The 20,239-nt window shown below is 38.6% G+C and overlaps 1 protein-coding gene across 1 annotated transcript in view; it reads right to left on the reverse strand.

The window, feature by feature from the left end:
• Positions 1 to 6,109: 6,109 nt before the first annotated feature.
• Positions 6,110 to 20,239, reverse strand: part of adgrg2a (adhesion G protein-coupled receptor G2a) — a 30,328-nt gene continuing 16,198 nt past the window's right edge. Inside the window, exons 15-37 of the mRNA XM_042398615.1 lie at positions 20,099 to 20,157; positions 19,965 to 20,012; positions 19,668 to 19,735; positions 19,550 to 19,590; positions 19,233 to 19,275; positions 19,098 to 19,132; positions 18,644 to 18,771; positions 18,431 to 18,548; positions 12,844 to 17,666; positions 12,077 to 12,195; positions 11,469 to 11,605; positions 11,219 to 11,375; positions 10,823 to 10,978; positions 10,425 to 10,547; positions 10,057 to 10,102; positions 9,865 to 9,968; positions 9,509 to 9,633; positions 9,034 to 9,302; positions 8,687 to 8,786; positions 7,892 to 8,178; positions 7,643 to 7,744; positions 7,398 to 7,517; positions 6,110 to 7,293 (exon numbers count right to left, since the gene is read on the reverse strand). Of these exons, the coding sequence (XP_042254549.1) occupies positions 7,193 to 7,293; positions 7,398 to 7,517; positions 7,643 to 7,744; positions 7,892 to 8,178; positions 8,687 to 8,786; positions 9,034 to 9,302; positions 9,509 to 9,633; positions 9,865 to 9,968; positions 10,057 to 10,102; positions 10,425 to 10,547; positions 10,823 to 10,978; positions 11,219 to 11,375; positions 11,469 to 11,605; positions 12,077 to 12,195; positions 12,844 to 17,666; positions 18,431 to 18,548; positions 18,644 to 18,771; positions 19,098 to 19,132; positions 19,233 to 19,275; positions 19,550 to 19,590; positions 19,668 to 19,735; positions 19,965 to 20,012; positions 20,099 to 20,157 (7,309 nt within the window). The 3' untranslated portion in view covers positions 6,110 to 7,192. The remainder of the gene's footprint in view (positions 7,294 to 7,397; positions 7,518 to 7,642; positions 7,745 to 7,891; positions 8,179 to 8,686; positions 8,787 to 9,033; positions 9,303 to 9,508; positions 9,634 to 9,864; positions 9,969 to 10,056; positions 10,103 to 10,424; positions 10,548 to 10,822; positions 10,979 to 11,218; positions 11,376 to 11,468; positions 11,606 to 12,076; positions 12,196 to 12,843; positions 17,667 to 18,430; positions 18,549 to 18,643; positions 18,772 to 19,097; positions 19,133 to 19,232; positions 19,276 to 19,549; positions 19,591 to 19,667; positions 19,736 to 19,964; positions 20,013 to 20,098; positions 20,158 to 20,239) is intronic.

A 20,239-nucleotide genomic window follows, 5' to 3' on the forward strand; every position in this document is an offset into this window, starting at 1 on the left:
AGATGGAGGACAATAAGCTCATAAACACAACTTAAAATTCCCAATTTGCTCCACAATAAAGATCCTGCTGATTCAGTGACTCCCTTCAATCAACATCTGATTGAAAGGTTTGCCTCATTGATCTGATGGTTCCCGGAGGAGACTTTTATTTCTGCTGATGCCAGGGAGTGCAGAGGTTATTAGCCATTCTGTTTGGTTTCAAATAAGACACTGCTATTTATGCTGGTTGGATAACAGTTTACAGCTTTTATGCTAAAAGTTGGTAGAGATGGGACAACGCTGATTAAAATATCAAAGTGTACCTCCAGCTTTATCGAGGAAGGTACAAAGTGTTCTGGTATTGAGGTCTCTGACATCTTTAGAAAAGCGATGTGAAATAAAATATATATATTTTTGGATGTACACACACAGCTCACACCCACAAAAAACATGACACACCAAAAATCAAAGCTTCTGTTGCCTGAGTTCCAGTTTCTTGTGTTTTACTGCCCTCCATTGCCACATAATTTTGTACAGATTGTTCCTCAGCCAGTAACTCAGACACATTTCCTTTATTATACAGCCTCCGCATCAATGAAAATAAGCCATGCTTGGGAGATTCACATAAAAACAGTATAGGGTCACTTATTATTCTTCACCAGCTAGAGATCTTTTAAGATTGTGTCTGTGTCAGTTACAAAGAAGTGTATTACAATAATACATCATATATTAGCAATATCATAAGTATAGCATTTTTATACTCATGATGTCATGATGTTGGATGTTAAAAAAAGTCAAAGGTCTAAAGCTTGAGGTGACTGTATATGAAAATGCTCCATGAAAGTCAAAAGCTGCTTCGTTAGCAATGTTACCTCTACTTCCTCCTCGTGATGACATCAGATTGTACACATGTTTCCACAAACACCAGTCCATTGGTAGCTTTGTTGCCAAGGTTGTTCCATGTTGTTCATGTTGCATATGTCAGATCGGTTCAGATTCAAGCTCGAACACGTAGGCCTACAGGTGTATTTGAGAAATTTCCATTTCAAGTAAAGAACGAAATAAAATAGTGAAATCCTGTCACTATTGCTTGTTTACATAGCCTCCCAAACCACTGGAAGTCTGCCGAGGTGCAGCTGGCCACTCAGAACAGAGTGGGCTCATCGGGAGGAGCTAAAACGGCCTGTTTCAGACAGAGACTGAACTGAGGGGCTGCATAAAGGGCCAGTACATGTTACAAAAGTAAGATATTCCAGTGGAGCCCCAGAATATAAACATAGACCTGGAAATGTGCATGATAAGTCCCCTTTAATGAAAATGTTTTTGTGTATTAGATGAACCAAAATTAGGGACAAGTGACTAATTATTGGGAAAACGGAAAACCCACATATGTCACTATTCTATTCTCACTTTTTCACCCTGGGATGAGGTCCATAATGATGTCACATGATCAATTTAATACAATTCTTACAAATTGTAAACCACCTCAAAAAAGAGAGGCTGTGTGGTTCTTTTATTATTGTTATTGTTGATTTGTTAATTTAGTTTTTTAAAGATCAGTTTCTTCTAACCAAGCTAGTGAGTCTACTAACTGGCTGAAGCTAATGTTACTAAAACTTTTTGTTATTGTTGCAAAAATGCCAAATTTTTGCTGGTTTCAGCTTCTCACATGTGATGATTTCATGTTTTTCCTTGTTAAACATGATAGTAATCTGATTTTCGTTGGGATTTTTGACTGTTAGTCAAACAAAACAAGACGCCTTTGACTCTGGGACATTATAACGGGTATTCTTTACTATTTTCTGATATTTTACAGACAACAATAAATCGATTAATTAACAATATAATCTGTAGATTAATCGATAATGAAAAATATCGTTAGTTGCAATCCTAATTTTACTGTTACTCTTGTGGACTCTATGTATGTTTATTAGATTAATTACTGTCTTCCTGTGGAGACGTAATGTTATTCTTCCTCTGGTGATGATCTCTGCCATGAAGGACAATGCAGCTAACCTGACAGCTACAATAGTATAATACTATATATACAATACTATATATATATGATGAATATATACATTAGAAACACAATCAGACAGTCAAAAATGAATCTTAAGACTCCCACTACAGCTTCCATAGTCTGGCAATATCAGGAAGCAATCTAAATGTATCTTATGAATGCAGAGTACCAGTGATCTCTTATTTTACTTGAAAAACTCCATAACTCAGTGTGTCAAGTGAGCTAAGTGACGTAAGATGAAATAATGCAATCTTCGGCCCTCAGCTTGCAATAACTCAGACTTAATAATGTGAGCTCAGGTTATAGAGGTTATGAATGTTATAGGTAAGTTACTGAAAACAGATCTAATAGCACACTCTCCACCGTCTGAAGTTACAATCTATCCAACAGTACACCTCACATCCATTTAAAGGACATGTTACTGTGTGTCTGAGGCCGGGCTTGGCTCTTTATTTTGGAATATTTACCTTAAAAGGACATCCAGCATGACTTAAACGGCTGTGGTGGACTACATTGTAATATGAGGAGTGAACTTCAGACCAGCTCAGAAATCAGAGTTGAGGTAGAAGATCTCTGCTCGTGCTCAACAATAAACAGCTGCAATACACTTCAACCATTACCCTTAAACTTTAAAACTAAGTAAAACAAAAAAAAAAAAAAGTGGAAAAATCACATCAGATTCCTTACATCTATGAACTTTAAGTTTTACACACTTTTCTTCAAATAAAATGAAAGAGTGCTGCTATGACTTGCATGAAAATGAAGGTCAGGTGTTAAGCTGAGCAACCAACCCCCAGGGAGAGACAGACCTTTCATCTGACCTGGATTAAATATTGATGGCTTGCGATAATAGAAGATAGGCAGAGGGGAACCCTTAGGGACTTTTATACCCTAAGAGAAGGCCAAACATATCAGCATTTTAAATGTTATATTTAATCTCTTTCATTTAATAATTATTCTTTAATAATTCTAATTTTAGTCAGCTCAGAAATGAAAGAGTTATTGTCCTTAAACCATGAAAATAGTTATCCAATCAGATTTTTTTCTTTCTTTTTTTGTCTCTAAGCAGAGAAAAGGTTGGGTGGCTCACTCGTTGGTTAGGACTTCACAACCATGACAGAAGGCCATAGCCCCCATAGCTGCGTGTCTTCCAATCACATTTTGATTTATAGTGGGTGGGATCAAAAATCATCCCAAAAAAAACAGGCCAGAGCTATGTTGCTTGTAGCTGAACTCACCACACATGCTGTAGTTATGTTCGTCAGGTCTTAATTCAAGGCTCCTTTTGTCATATTGTTTATTTGGTAATGCTCCTGTTACAGAATTTAGTGGCATCTAGCACAATGGACTTGGCAGAAATTGAATGTAATATTCATAAGTATGTTTTAATTAGTGTATAATCCGATGAAAATATGAAAAGTTTTTGTTACTTTAGAATGAGCCCTTTATATCTACATAGGGAGCAGGTCCTCTTCCACAGAGCTCGCCATGTTGCACTGCCATGTTTCTACAGTAGCCCAGAATGGACAAACCAAACATTGGCTCTAGAGAGGGCCTTTTGTGAGTTTCGCGGCCATCATAGATTATCCTACATGCTTGGAAAGGGAGGGGGAGGCCTATTCATTTGGTTGCAATCTGCAACCTCACCACTAGATGCCACTAAATCTTACACACTGGTCCTTTAATATGCTGTTAGCATCATGCTAAGCGAGGATTACTGTCCTGTCAGCCAGTCCAGCTGGAAACGTATTTGCAAATAGCAGTGCATTTTTAAATCTCTAAGCAGCAGGCCAAACAAATTTGGAGTCAAATATGTATTTTTCTTCCATTTGTACATGAATAATAACATGCATGACTGTTTGTAGTTTTGTTTGTCTGAGAGAGAGAGAGAGCTCCAAGCTGCAAACAGCTGTTTTTATGCACCTCCCTCTGCTGATTTTGACAGAATATCATTCATAAATTAAAAAAATGTGTAGCACTCTGCTAGTGCTACGTTCTTATGTGAGTGCTCTGATTAATGAATGTCTTTGATTTTGAAACCTTATGTTGTTCTTATTTAGTCTTTCTGAAGCTATTGCATTGTTAAAAACAAAGTTTTGGCTGAGCTGAAGGCTCAGCTCTAAGTCACAGTTATGAGGGGGTCAATCCCTTCTTAATGAACTAAAGGAGGAAATGTATTTATGTTTGTCTGTTTGTTTTTTCCTTGCCTGAGATGGGTCTCAAATTCTCCATTTGGAAATGAAATGTTATTCGATTCTGCTGCATATGTTTGTTTGTTTTTTCCTATTATTAGTGAGGTTGTAAAAACATGTAAAACCCTCTTGCAGCACTTAGCTGCACTAAAAGTTTAACTTCAAATCTAATTACAACTCTGACAAGAAAAAGAGATCCCTCCTTGACTGATGTGTGATTAGTTAGTAAAATCTGCAAGTGACCCAGACAAAGACACATTTATTCTGCATCCACACTCATGTCAAGAGGTGGCTGCTGTGATACTGAACCCAACAGGAGCACAGGAAATTGAAGGATTATGCAAGTCAGTTTCTTCAGGTAGTTATCTGCATGTGTTTGTTTTAGCGATATTATTGTTTAATATTTATTTATTAATATTTATGGCAGTAACCGAAAATTTAGGAAAACAAGCTTGTAACTGGGATGCTTTGCTGATTTAAATTCCTCTCCCTCTTCAATGACTATTATTTCACTTAGCGAAAACCAAACATCAAATTGCTGAACAAAAGCTGCTCAGTGCCCTGACGACCGTTGTTGTGCTGAACAAATCCCACATGTGAATCTTTTAAACTGTGGGAATTATGAGTAGAATAATGCTTATAAAGGCAAAAGAGCCCAGAATGCTTTTCTTATTTGAGCCTGTAAATGGATTTTAAAATATGGACTTACACTGACATCTGGTGGAGGATGCTCAGGCTTGCAGAGTTCAATCAAATTATCCATCTATCACTGATGTCATTATTCATACACAAGACAAGTTATATTAGATGCCTTAACACCACACATTCAACCCTTGTGTTGTGTTGATATTGGCTTAACTTCCTCATTTTGAGGGGGTTCCAAAGATCCCACTGCTGTATGTGTAATTGCAAAATTAGCCCTTTTTTTTTTTTACATGAAATGTTTCTTTTCATCTTCCTTTCTCTGTTCTTCTGACCTTATTAAAACCCAATATGCGGTAAAGTATTGCAGTAGCAACGCTTCCCTTTGACATAAACTTGGCTTGCACATTTGATGAATGTGACTAAATATGGAAATGTCCATTAAGCACTGTTATCACACAAAATAAAGCAATAATCCATGTTTTATATGTTGTTTTGCATATGCATGAAAAATATATTCCTTTTTCAGCCAAAAACTCATTCACAGATTAAAAAAAAAAAAAAAAACACAGTATGATATCCTACATATGATGTTACCAATAAAAATTCCAATAACAGAAATCTGAGAGGGGTAGTGCAGCTTAAAAAAGAAGTGGCAACACAAATCCCAGATATACTGTATGAAAATCCTTATTTTCTGCAACATCATCACTTCAAAATCAAGTTTATAAGCAATTCTCAGACAATTATGAAAGGTCATGAAGTATCAAGGTGATAAAATAAAGTGTTGTTTTTTTTCTCCAGGATCCCAAACAAATCAGGGTTATCAATAAAGGTCACACTGATTATTTATTGACATGGAATTCTAGTGGTTGCAGAAATTTCTCTGGCATTGGATTCAGAAATAACATTAATTCATGCGATTCATGCTCATCAGTGTAACATCTGTGTCTCTCTCTTTCCATTATTCACACAGTGTGCTCTCTTATTTAGTTCATGTTAGAGGTCACACTGTTCTGGGATTTGAACTCATGTAAAACTTTTAATAGCTAACTGCTGTCAGCCTCTGGGGCCGACCTTCACAGGCTGTGATTGAATCGGTGCTGGTGAAGGTTACACAACACTGTGATGAGAGGAGGGTGCGCTGGGATGGTAATTGGTGGGTTTCCGTTGAATAGGTTTGATTAAAGATGTAAAGATGTCATGCAGATGTGAAGCTGTGACTTCAAAAAGACCAACTGGACAGGTAATGGGTTGAAGTTTTATTATCCTCTCTTTCATGGCATGTTCTTGCACAAGGACATTAGCCATATCTGTCCGTATTAAAAAGGACAGGAAATAAATCCTCACATCAGTATGCTGCATGACCATACTTCGTGTCTTTTACCCTTAAAAAATATCTAATGTATACGCATAATGTAACAACTCTGAGCCTAATATCAACACTGAACTTTAGTGAAATAAAACTGTATCCACATTAAAGGAGGAATGCCACTTTAAATACTCTAATAAAGATATATATGATCAATTTGTTATCAACAAATTCCTTCATTTTGCGGTGAATACAGTTTCCTTTAATCCACCTTGTCTCTATTATACATTGGGAATCCCTTCCCAAAGTGCCTTCTCATGTCCCCTGGATGTGGGTTGTAAAGTTGGGAATTGGACTCTTTATTAAAATATAAAGGTAACAGTCAGTGGAGCATTGTAAACACATTGAGAATATCTTCATGTTTTCCATTGATGTTAGTGAATAAGAAAAATATACCAAAAGACAGCAAAATAGCCTCACAATAGTCTATACAGTGTAGACAGCTGTCTGTTCTAGGCTACTAATTAAATGCAATTTTGCATCTTCAACATGCCGCAACCTTCTTCACAGACTGAAGATAATGTAAACATCATATTTAATGTTTAGACTAGCAGTTTGCAGAGCTTGGAAATAAGCTACACAGTCTACAAACATCACGGTATAACAGTGAAATAATTGCATTTTTCAGTCAAAAACACACCTACTGTACACTTACAGTACAACTCTTATCACTGTGTACATACATTCTACTGTCAATGTAGAGAAAATATCAATTGTTGCATTCAAGCAATAATTGATCACACTGTTCTCATCCTCACTAAAGGTACTTCATTTTCACCTCTTCAGTCTTTTGTCCTTCATAACACCTTTTATGCCTCCTCCATCCTGTCTAACAACAAGGATTTCCTGGAACCCCATTAACATCTACTCTTGTTATTAGTTTTTTGTTTTCCTCAAGCCGCAAGACATCACCCATCTCTGACCGTCCTCTCAGCTCACTCAGAGTAGATAATTACAGTAATCACAAACGAATGCTTGACACAGCTGTCAGGCCTCGCCTTGCGGTGACTGATTTCGCCTGTGAAGCTCATTGAGGACAACGTCGCTGTTCGAGCCGTCGGATATCCCACTGTCCATAAACACAGAGCCTGTGGGGAGAGAAATAAGATGTGGTATAAATTATATACAAATTGCATGTATGTATTTTGACATCAACATGTCAGAAATTGCAGATTGCAACTTAAGAATGTACCGCTGCTATTGGTGCCGTCGCTGATGACGGAGGAGCTTCGAGAGGTGAGAGGGAGAGCTGAGGTGGTTGCTGTGGTGACGGACATATTCCTGTTGTTCTGGGTGGCCGTCCGACTCCATTCTGCAGAACAGTGTAAATGACCGAGCTTGTGTGAGTTTCTTAATGTGCTGAATACTGCTGTTTTTATTTGGTCTAATCTGTCAAATCAAATTTTAACAACTACATGGAGACCTTTAGGTGCCCACCTGAGTTTTCAGCCAGTCGCAATTTCCCACAGCAGAGATAAGTCCTCCACTGCCTGCGGACATTCTCCTTAACGGCACAGTGGAAAACAAAGATGAAGAAACCTATGGAGGACAAAATAAATAAGACATAAATAAGCTGTAAGGACACAGTCATGCATTATGGTTCGGATAATATGGGTAAACTCACGTCAATTTTCTCAAAATAAATAATGTTTCTAAAATGTTGGTGCACAAACTCATGTGTCTCACCTTGCAAAGAGTTGAATATGGAGAAAAGGTAAACAAAGGGTAAGTAGAGGGGTCCCCAGGCGAACAGAGCGAACCCCCAGGTGAGGCCAAGCAGGAGGATGAGGCCAGCGATGCTGCGCAGGTCAGTCATCACTCCCCTGTTGGGAGACTGGTTTTGGGGGTTCTGCTTCTTGATCCGGGCCAGCTGGACCATAACGATGATGAAGACAAGCAGGCACAGCACAAAGATCAGGATGAAGTAGGCCACCACGCCCACATAGAAGGCTATGTCATTTCGCAGCCAACAGCTACAGGAAGACACAAACTCATTTAGAACAAGATGGAGACTGAGTTTCAGCACCATGGAGAGAGACACAAACAGACATTTCAGTTTTGCTGATTCAGCACCAAAGACAGAGCCCTCACAGTGAAGATGATTATTTCATCATCCAGTGGTCAAATGTCTTAATGACAGGAAAAAAAGGATAATTTCTTGTCTGTCAGCCCCATTATTCCAGCAAAATACTTTCCATGTTAAATAGTCAACATAGGAAGAGATGTATAAAATATGAATGTCATGTTGATATGGTTCTTGTAATTTAGGTTTCTTCTTAATGAAAAAAAGTTTTGAATTTACTTATTTTTTTCAGTTAAGTACAGTATGAAATTTTTGCTTGGCCCCAGTTGTATCACTGCTCTACCCTTTGAACTACATGAATATGATCTGTAAACAGAGCTGGTATATTTGCAGATATGCTCAAAACATGCAAAAAGAGTCATTTTAAAGAGGGCCATAAAGATTTAACTGTTACTTACAAGTCATCTGTAGTGCCATCTCTGTATTTTCCATACGATACCAGACCATAGTTATCTTTGTCCACTGATATTACAATGATCACCACAATAAGAGGAATACCTGCAAACACCAGGATATTTATCAGCAGGACAACTAAATAACAAAAGTAAATGTGAAGAAGGAATTGTTGCTTCAAACCAGTTTAAAAGTATACTGATTCATACATTTGTCTATCTATAACCTCATCACACATTAAAAGTAAAGTGTTGTTTATAAATGGTAAGATAATGTTCTTATGTTCTGATATTTGTAACCTTCTCAGTTAAACATTTAGTGGCATTTTGGAGGTCAGTGTTCAGATACCCACCCCAGCCCATCAGTGAGAACTTGAGCATGTATCTGCTGAGGTAGGGAGTGAACACCTGGACGATGCTCAGGTACATATGCAGGGCCTCAAGCCCTGCCCAGGTGAACGATGTCAGCATAAAGTAGTGCAAGAAAAAGGCGGTGCTAATACACAGCCCAGTGGCTGGGTAGAGTGCCAGCCAGCCGTCCAGCAAGAAGACCAGGTTAAGGAGGAAGAGGGACATGCAGAGCTGAACCAGGATCTTGGCAGGAATATCCCTGAGCAGTTTTCTGCATGGAAAGAGTTTGTTAAAAAAAACTACAAGGAATAGAAACTGGGGTAAATATTAATTTTTTGCACTGCATCTTGTGATTTGTATCTCTGGAAGATTATTTTTCAGTTTATTTTAGTTTTGAAAATGCTAGAAAGCTATCATGGTTATAAAGTTTGTTGAATGAAGCTAGTTTTGGCTTAGTAAAGAGATCTTGAGTCTTACTGAAATGAGAGATATGTCAATATGGTGACAGCGAGAAAAATAGCCGAGACTCCACAGCCGATGTAGGTGATGAAAGTGAGAACCTGTGCCTGCTGACGGTTAGTCATTCCTTCTCTGGACATATCCTGTTTTATGACAGAGCACACAAATACACAAATATAATGAACATATATTATACAGCTGTGGGCTGCTGTAGGGATTCTCCTTTAAATTCCTCAAAAAATAAGCTGTGCGTTTCATTTGTTTATGTAAATCATCGTAGAACAGTCTGAAATTTTCATTTGAAAAGCAGTATATAGATAATAATGAGTTATAGTTGTGATCACAGCTTCACACCAACATAAACAGACACTGACCAGCAGTATTGCAAAAGAGGTGAGATGGTTGCAGCTGCAGGTTGTATCCTCCGGAGTAGCATTGACAAGAGAGCAGCCGGCAGAGCTCCAGCCTCCTCCACCACCTAAACAACAGAACCCCAACAAACAGGAATATTCATACCTGTGGAAATCTGGCTCTTAACCAACTCAATCAGGCACACGTGTACTCACCATTCAGAGTGAAGTCCCAAAATACACAGGAGGCCATGAAGTTTGCCTGTGATGCAAGAACAAATCAGAAGTCGTGGTAAAGGCAAGAAGCATCAAACAGGAAGTTTGATTGATTTTAAAGCATGTATTTGTATTTATTCACATGTGATTTTCAGGTAATGAAATGACAGATTTTCCCTCGTGTTTTACAGTTTTATTGTGACTTTTCAGCATTATGAATTCAGTAAGTGGAGGACATAAAGACTAGATAATCTAAATGTTGGCAATTTAATTATTTAATAGATTACTTGTGGCATTCAAGCAATGTGTTATTCTTTTCTGGACAAATAGGCTCATGAAAGTAAGAACAATTTTGTGTGCACACTCACATGTATGGGGTTGGTGTTTCGGATGGTAAACTGAATGTTTTCTTTCAGGTTGCTTATTGACATGTTGGCTATGCTGGCGCCCAGAACCGGACTGACAAGAGTTTCATTTTTTAATGCTGCATCCTGCAAGGAGATAGATGAAATCATTTTCAACAAAGTTGCTATATTGTTTTCACGTTTTATTACAATGCAGTAATTGATCTAATATTAATCATATTTTTGTACATTATATAATGTCTATGGAACTATATCAGGGTATAAATGAAGCAAGAGTGTTGGGATAAATGAGGAAATAATGCATATCAGTATACACATGAACGTGAGTAAATAGTCTGTGTAAAAATCTGAAGGTGATGACTCATTACAAAATTACTACAAATGTGACATTGAGGAAGCACCTTGAAGAATGCAGATTTGGTGAAGAAGGTGAACTGGACCCTGTTGGCCTGCTGCTGCTCCTCAGGACTCAGGCCCTCTGTGATGGAGGAGGGTAAGAATACAGACCCCATGGCAGGCTCTGAGCTCCTGGACTGGGACCTGCTTAAGCCACGGAGCTGGACACACAAAATGTTAATAAATGGTTAATGAATTAAATGTTTCTTGTTTTTTGTCATCTCCTTATTTAAAGTTGGGCAATGCAGTTTTCTAACTTTCTGAGTGAATTTTAAAATATTTTAAAGTGCCCTCAACATTTAAAGACACTATGTTCATGATGTATCTGTTTTTGTATTGTTTTTTGGAAACTTCTATCTATGTAATGCATTTGCACCTGAACTAAACTAAGCTTGGGATACCTGAACATTATTGGTGTTGAAAATGTTGACAGAGATTGTTGGAAAGTTGGTCCCATCCACTCTTTGGACTGCCAGAACCACAGAATCTGAAGAAAGGATCACTCTGTCACCAGTGAGAGCCAGTTTAAGACCCAAGTTATCCACCACTCGAATTAGCCTGTTGGTAGGAAAGAAGACAAAGCGATTTGGAAAAATCTGAAACATGTGGAATTACATGGTTATATGTAGGTGGGGTTTGTGTGATTTGTACCTGTTTGCAGATGCTGAGAGGACCTCTGAGTCAACCTGCATCAGGTTGCTGACTATGTTAATGGTTTTCTTTCCTACTTTCTGAGATACCGTGGGGCCTTCCACAAGCTTCTCCAAATCCCACACCACTTGCACTACCTGTAACATCGGTTTGATTAGAGTTTACCTCCAAAATGACAGATCTGCCATTCAAAAGGAGTGGTAACTACAATAACACAGTATTCAACACACATTTCAGAGGAAACAAATGAATTCACTAGTGAAGTTTAAGTACTTGACAGATGTTCTAGTTTGGCAAAATTATACTTTTACAATCTTATTCATATTTCTATTATTTAAACTACAGACTTATCTATTGATAATTGATGGTTTAAGGGTTTTTTTTCTTACATTGGAGCTTGCTGAATGACTGAGTAGAATAGAGACATATCCAAATACTGTAATAGTTACTTGAAATCCAGAACTCTGTGATTAATTCATGTCAGTTTGATTTGTTTCTAAATACTAACTAGTCTTACACTCATACCTTCAATAAGTATCCAAAAATTGGAGATGGTTTTATGCTAACTTCATCTAATAGTTCATAATGCAATAGATCAGTAGCTTCACCTGTGAGGAGTTGAGCTGAGATGCATCCTGTGTTTCATTCAGCAGCACGTCCACTTGTTCTTCCTTTGCCAATTGACTGGTTGTTGTCTCCTTTGTGGTTCTGGAAGTAATTCCAGTGCCTTACAAGGAGCACAGGAAATAGTCATATGTCTTAGTTTTTGGTGTAGGATTGTGTTATTGGTTTAACAAATCAAAACTAAGGTCAACGCTGCATTGGTCTAACCTTGTAATAAAACATTCACTTGTATTATTAGCATAAATATCCAGGAGCTGCTGAACAGAAAAGTGTCCCATCCATGATGATAAAAACTAAAGAGCAACATACACAACATCTTCATAAACAACAAGAAGAAAATGTTATTAAAAGAATGGCTTTTACACTCTCCACTCTCCATCCCTACAAAGTCATTAACAGACAGGATTACATTTAAGTCCATAGAATGCTGTTAGAAGTCTTTTGAAGGACCTGTGTGTAAGATTTAGTGGCATCTAGTGGTGAAGTTGTAGATTGCAACAAAATGAATGTCCCTCCCCTCATCTACAGTGGCCATAAAACTTGTGAAAAATGTGAAAGACCCTCTTTAGAGCCAATGTTTGGTTTGTCCGTTCCACTAGATGCTACTAAATTCTACACACTGGACCTTTAAACCTTAAAAATAATTACACTGAGTTGCTTTTCCAGCCATTTCATTTGGATCCACCAAATCTTCCTCGGCAACTTCAGTCAAATTAGTAATAAAAATAGAGGATTTTTTTACATTACATACCAGCTATTGTGTTGGTTGTGCTGGTGAGGGTGGTGGTTTGGAGAGTTGTTGTAGTTGTTGTAGAAGGCAAGGAAACCATAGCAGTTGTGGTGTTATCCTGACCTGGAAGTGGACCATGTGCAGTAGTAACTGTGGTAGTCGTGGTTGAAGTTGAAGTTGTAGATGTTTGTTCAAGCAAGGTATTTGCTGCTGTAGTTAAATTGACTCCCGGTGCTTTTGCTGTTACGGTGAAATTAATTGTTAAACTGCTTGCAGTTGAGCTCAGATTGAAGCTGGTTCCTGCAGTTGTGTTGAGATTGGACATGGGACTGAAGCCTCTGGCGGCCGTAGTGGAGTTGGTGTCTTTTCTGTTGGTTGTCATACTGTTGTGAGGGACACTCACTGTGGTGTAATGTGTTGTCTGGTTGTTCAGTGGAGTTACTGTGGTTTTAGTGGTGTTGTTGACAGTAGAAGTCATATTGTCCACAGTTGAGGTTTTTGTAGATGTTGTTGCATTGTAAAGAGTTTCATTAACTTGTCTAGCTGTGGTAGACACAGTGATGTTTTTATAAGGAACAGTTGTGTTCTGTTGTGTTCCCCTAATGGGTACGGTGGTTACATGGTCTGAGGTGGTATTGTTTTGTGATATAGAAGTAGTGGTTATATTCTCTGCTGTTGTGTAATTGTTAGAGGCTGTGGTTTCATTGCTCATCATTGTGTAATTGGTGGATGTTGTTACTGTGCTACTCGTCGTGTTACTTGTAATCGTAACGTTGTGTAAATTCATGTTGTCGCCAGCTGTAGTTACATTGGACACTGTTGTGTAATTGGGAGATGTTGTGAAAGTGCTAATTGTTGTGGTACTTGTACTGTTGTGTAGTTTATCGATGGCTGCAGTTTTGTTTTCCACTGTTGTGTAATTGTTGGAGGCTGTGGTTACATTATACTCTGTTGTGTAATTGTTGGAGGCTGTGGTCATATTGTGCTCTGTTGTGTAATTGTTGGAAGCTGTGGTCATATTGTACTCTGTTGTGTAATTGTTGGAGGCTGTGGTCATATTGTACTCTGTTGTGTAATTGTTGGGGGCTGTGGTCATATTGAACTCTGTTGTGTAATTGTTGGAGGCTGTGGTCATATTGTACTCTGTTGTGTAATTGTTGGAGACTGTGGTCATATTGTACTCTGTTGTGTAATTGTTGGAGGCTGTGGTCATATTGTACTCTGTTGTGTAATTGTTGGGGGCTGTGGTCATATTGAACTCTGTTGTGTAATTGTTGGAGGCTGTGGTCATATTGTACTCTGTTGTGTAATTGTTTGAGGCTGTGGTCATATTGTACTCTGTTGTGTAATTGTTGGAAGCTGTGGTCACATTATACTCTTTTGTGTAATTGTTAGAGGCTGTGGTTACATTATACTCTGTTGTGTGATTGTTGGAGGCTGTGGTCATATTGTACTCTGTTGTGTAATTGTTGGAGGCTGTGGTTAGATTGTACTCTGTTGTGTAATTGTTGGAGGCTGTGGTCACATTGTACTCTGTTGTGTAATTGTTGGGGGCTGTGGTTAGATTGTACTCTGTTGTGTTATTGTTGGAAGCTGTGGTCACATCGTACCCTGTTGTGTAATTGTTGGGGGCTGTGGTCATATTGTACTCTGTTGTGTAATTGTTGGAAGCTGTGGTCACATTGTACTCTGTTTTGTAATTGTTGGAGGCTGTGGTCACATTATACTCTGTTGTGTAATTGTTGGGGGCTGTGGTTAGATTGTACTCTGTTGTGTAATTGTTGGAGGCTGTGGTCATATTGTACCCTGTTGTGTAATTATTGGAGGCTGTGGTCACATTGTACTCTGTTGTGTAATTGTTGAGGGCTGTGGTTAGATTGTACTCTGTTGTGTAATTGTTGGAGGCTGTAGTCACATTGTATCCTGTTGTGTAATTGTTGGAGGCTGTGGTCACATTGTACTCTGTTGTGTTATTGTTGGGGGCTGTGGTTAGATTGTACTCTGTTGTGTAATTGTTGGAGGCTGTGGTCACATTGTATCCTGTTGTGTAATTGTTGGAGGCTGTGGTCACATTGTACCCTGTTGTATAATTGTTGGAAGCTGTGGTCACATTGTACCCTGCTGTGTAATTGTTGGAGGCTGTGGTCACATTGTCCTCTGTTGTGTAATTGTTGGGGGCTGTGGTCACATTGTACTCTGTTGTGTAATTGTTAGAGGCTGTGGTCACATTGTACTCTGTTGTGTAATTGTTGGGGGCTGTGGTCATATTGTGCTCTGTTGTGTAATTGTTGGAGGCTGTGGTCATATTGTACTCTGTTGTGTAATTGTTGGAAGCTGTGGTCACATTGTACTCTGTTGAGTTATTGTTGGGGGCTGTGGTCATATTGTGCTCTGTTGTGTAATTGTTGGAGGCTGTGGTCATATTGTACTCTGTTGTGTAATTGTTGGAAGCTGTGGTCATGTTGTACTCTGTTGTGTAATTGTTGGGGGCTGTGGTCATATTGTGCTCTGTCGTGTAATTGTTGGAAGCTGTGGTCACATTGTACTCTGTTGTGTAATTGTTGGAAGCTGTGGTCATATTGTACTCTGTTGTGTAATTGTTGGAGGCTGTGGTCATGTTGTACTCTGTTGTGTAATTGTTGGGGGCTGTGATCATATTGTACTCCGTTGTGTAATTGTTGGAAGCTGTGGTCACATTGTACTCTGTTTTGTAATTGTTGGAGGCTGTGGTCACATTATACTCTGTTGTGTAATTGTTGGGGGCTGTGGTCATATTGTACTCTGTTGTGTAATTGTTGGAGGCTGTGGTCATATTGTACTCTGTTGTGTAATTGTTGGGGGCTGTGGTCATATTGTGCTCTGTTGTGTAATTGTTGGAGGCTGTGGTCATATTGTACTCTGTTGTGTAATTGTTGGAGGCTGTGGACACATTGTACTCTGTTGTGTAATTGTTGGAGACTGTGGACACATTGTACTCTGTTGTGTAATTGTTGGAGGTTGTGGTCACATTGTACTCTGTTGTGTTATTGTTGGGGGCTGAGGTTAGATTGTACTCTGTTGTGTAATTGTTGGAGGCTGTGGTTACATTATACTCTGTTGTGTAATTGGGGGATGTTGTAAATGCACTAACCATTGGATTTCCAGTTGAATTTGTACTGTTGTGCACTTTTCCATTGTTGATGGCTATAGTTTCATTATACATTGTTGTGTGATTTGCGGAAGGTGTAAACGTATCAGCTGTTGTCATGTTGTACACAGTTTTGTTATTGGGAGCCGGAGTAAATGTGTTGGCTGTAGTTAGGTTGTACTCTGTTGTGTGATTGTAGGATGGTGTATATGCTTTGGCTGTACTTACATTGTACACCCCTGTGACATTGGGAGTGGGTGTAAATGAATCAGCTGTAGTCGAATTGTACACTGTTGTATCATTTGGAGAAGGTGTAAAAGTGTCAGCTGTAGTGGTGTGATTTGGAGAAGGTGTAAATATGCCGGCTGTAGTTACATTGTACTCTGTTGTGGCACTGGGAGAAGGTGTAAATGTGTCAGCTGTGGTTGCATTGTGCAGTGTTGTACCATTTGGAGAAGGTGTAAATGTGTCAGTTGTAGTTATATTGTACACTGTTGTGTCATTGGGAGTAGGTGTAAAAGAATTAGCTGTAGTTGCATTGTACTCTGTTGTGTCATTGGGAGTAGGTGTAAAAGAATTAGCTGTAGTTACATTGTACACTGTTGTGTCATTTGGAGAGGGTGTAAGTGTGTTGGCTGTAGTTGCATTGTACTCTGTAGTGTGATTGGTAGTAGGTGTAAATTTGTCAGCTGTAGTTATATTGTACAGTGTTGTGTCATTTGGAGAAAGTGTAAATGCATTGATTGCAGTTACATTGTACTTTGTTGTGGTATTGGGAGTAAGTGTTGTTGTTTCGGCTGTAGTTACATTGTACACCATTGTGTCATTGGGAGAGGGTGTAAATGAATCAGCTGTAGTTATAGTGTACTCTGTTGTGGCATTGGGAGTAAGTGTTGATATGTCGGCTGTAGTTACATTGTACACCACTGTGTCATTGGGAGAGGGTGTAAATGAATCAGCTGTAGTTATAGTGTACTCTGTTGTAGCATTGAGAGTAAGTGTTGATGTGTCGGCTGTAGTTACATTGTACACCATTGTGTCATTGGGAGAGGGTGTAAATGAATCAGCTGTAGTTGCATTGTACAGTGTTGTGTCATTTGGAGAAGTTGCAAAAGTGTCAGCTGTGGTAACATTGTACTCTATAGTGTGATTGGGAGACAGTGTAGTTGTGTTTAGTGTTGACGTAATGTGAATAGTTGTAGCGTTTTGTAATGTTAGGTTGCTGGCTGAAGTTGTGGTGGTTGGTAGTTTAGAGTTCATGGAGGATAACGTGATAGACTCTGATGTGTTTTGTTGTGCTGTGGTTGTTTTTTGAAGTTTTGTGTTTTCAGTGGGTGTCAGCAATGTTGTGTTATCAGATGAAGTTGTCTTTTGTGGTGTTGTGTTATCAGAGACAGTCACAGTTGTGTTCTGAGAGCTGGTTTGGAGGACAGGTTGTGCTGTCGAGGACTGTGTACTACTAAACACTGTAAATGGAGTTGTCTTGTTAAGCTGAGTTGTTCCTTTTGATGCATTTTCCCGTTGAGTTGCAGGAGTATTTTCAGATGTTGCGTTAGTTCGTTGGGTGGTATTAGTCACAGTTGGTGGTGTGGCTTTAGTAGCTGTAGTGATGTCGCTTTTGGTCTGAGTGGAAGGATGCATTGTGCTTGGCCTGGTTGTGAGAGGCTTCAGAGGACAGCTGTCACTCAGAAGCACAGCAAGAGTTTCACTGGCCTCACTATGAAAGAACAGAAAAATATTATAAAAGTCGTATTAAGTTATGATGAATTAACTCCCACTAGGAAACTTGTCTCCATTTGACCCATGTATTCACGATTTTTGGGAGGAAAAAACACAGAAAAAAATAACTGACAAAACATTTTTATAGGTTATGGGTATTTCTCAAACATTCTTTGGCTGATACGATGATAACTTACTGGATATAATTTATAGATAATGAATGAACAAACTATGTTTCTCAAGTCAGTTTAGTCAGTTTAGGATAATTAATTTATTAGAAAACAATAAAAATGATCTTTTCTACTGTCTATGTACAGTCAGTCAATGTTTCTGTGCTTCATAAGTGGAGTAGGTGTAGCTTGTAGTTGTATTCATCTTGTTTGTTGTGAGCCCAGTATGCAGTTTCCATTCTGCAGACTGTCTCACAAAGAGAAATCCACCTTCAAATATCCTTCTTAGAGCCTTAGGTGACATCCATCTGTTGTTCCATGCATTCCAGCTGGTCCTTTTTTGTAATTCACATCCTCCCTTAGCCTGCTTTATCTATAAATTTAGTTCAGTATGTGAGTTCCTAAATTTTCCAGAATGATCATAAATATCTTCAGAGGCACCCTTTGTTTTTCACGTGCCCTTCTTCAATAAAAGAACTGCAGACTGTTCTCTAAATACAGCTTTGGACAAACAACGTGCATGGTTCAGAAACCAAGAAAAATATTACAATATCAGTTTTCTAAAGCCATCATTATAGAAATATTTCCTTACCATTTAAGCAGAGTACGGTCAGGTTGGCAGATATCAGAAGTCAGCAGGTCACTGGCAACCCAGGTCAGGTTGGACGCCAACAAAGTATGAACAGACAAACCAGGAGGACCACATACCACTGAGGACAGACATATGATACATGATACAGGTTTCATAACAGGAAGAAATATGCAGTAATATTGGTAAAAAAAAAACTCAAACATGCAGACTGACCCATGCGAGTAAGTGGCCCTTCATTTTCGAAGTCATTCGTTCTGTCAATGAGTTGTTGCAGAAGTTTACTAAGGGAGCAACCATTGACAGGTCCAGACATCTCCAGTATCACCATACAGCTGTGCAACCTACAACCAGCAGCAGAGGGGTTAAAAAATCTTACATCAATATTCATTATCAAATACATTACATTACTGTTTGTAGTGCATTCCAAGATTAATGATTTTCTTCAATAGTGTGCCGAATATCTGTCATCTGAGCCCTTGTACTTCCCTAATGTCTTCCCTAATCCCTGTTGCATCTGACAATCATCAGTTATAAAATAATGATACATAAAACATCACCACCAAAAAGTGGGCCCTGGAACTTTACTTTAAATCAGTAGTGTTTTCATTTTCAGTTCAGTTTTCTACAGAATTCCTTTAAATGCAAAGAACAGTGGATAATGTTCTACCGGTCTTGTGTCCCATGGCATTCCAGATGAGCAACCTGCATAAAGAAAATGATTTATGAAACATGATTGACAGTTCTACTTCTGAGCAGAGGATAAAATAAAATGGTGTCATTATCATGGTGCAGCATGATTTACCTTGTAGCGCTTTGAAATCTCTGAATATTCTTGGCACTCTGACCTAGAAACAAAGAATTGTCCAATTATTACCACCAAAACTCTCTTATATTCAGTATTGAGGTATCATTCGATGTTTAGATCATTTAGAGTGAACAAGTCTACTAATGAGTACAGTTTGGCTAATTTAGTTAGCTTTGTACTGCTCATTGGCTCTTTACCATTTGTAAATTGTAAAGAGCCAATTACAGCACAGTACAATAATACTGGCAAAAATACTGAATTTCAACATGGTCTACATGTATGGTGTAAGTGATTCAAAGTAGATAGAGACTTACCCTCCCCCTGCGGCGCATACATGACTTACAAGATTTGACAACTGTCAAATAAGGACACAAAGTCAATATACATACATACATCAGGGAATAAAGTTCAACCATACTGGGCTGTACATACCATTTCATTTAGGGAGTCAACAGTAACAGTATCACTGATAATATTGATTCTTATGGCAAAAAACTGGCCTGAAGAGAAAACAAATAACAATAAGAAAGATAAAACAAGGTATCTCATACTTGTACATATCACTTTAAATTGTAATAACATCCCATATAGTCAAAGCACACACTCACTTATCACATTTAACATTTAGCAGTGTGTGGGGGTGAAAGGAACACAAACATATGCAAAAATATGTTTCTCTTGACATTACAGAGCAGACATATGCAGACAGACAAGTAGACAATTTCGTACTTGCAGAATTGCAGAAAGCAGTGCAGTTACAGAACCGAGGCGCTTCCCCTGAGGCAACGACAAACACGATTACAGCAGCAGATGCAATACTGAATTCTGGTGATTTTATTGGTTTCTGTGTTTTTGGTACTCACTGCCACAGGGTTCTGTCTGAGGTTGTGTAGCTGGAATGGAGTTGGGCTCTATGAGGGAGCTAGTGAATAAACTTTGGTAAGATACAGATTCACACATGCTCATGTACACCGAGTGTATAGAGAAAAACAAAAGGGCTGCTC

The sequence above is a fragment of the Thunnus maccoyii genome, chromosome 21 (assembly GCF_910596095.1).
Source record: "Thunnus maccoyii chromosome 21, fThuMac1.1, whole genome shotgun sequence".
NCBI lineage: Eukaryota > Metazoa > Chordata > Actinopteri > Scombriformes > Scombridae > Thunnus > Thunnus maccoyii.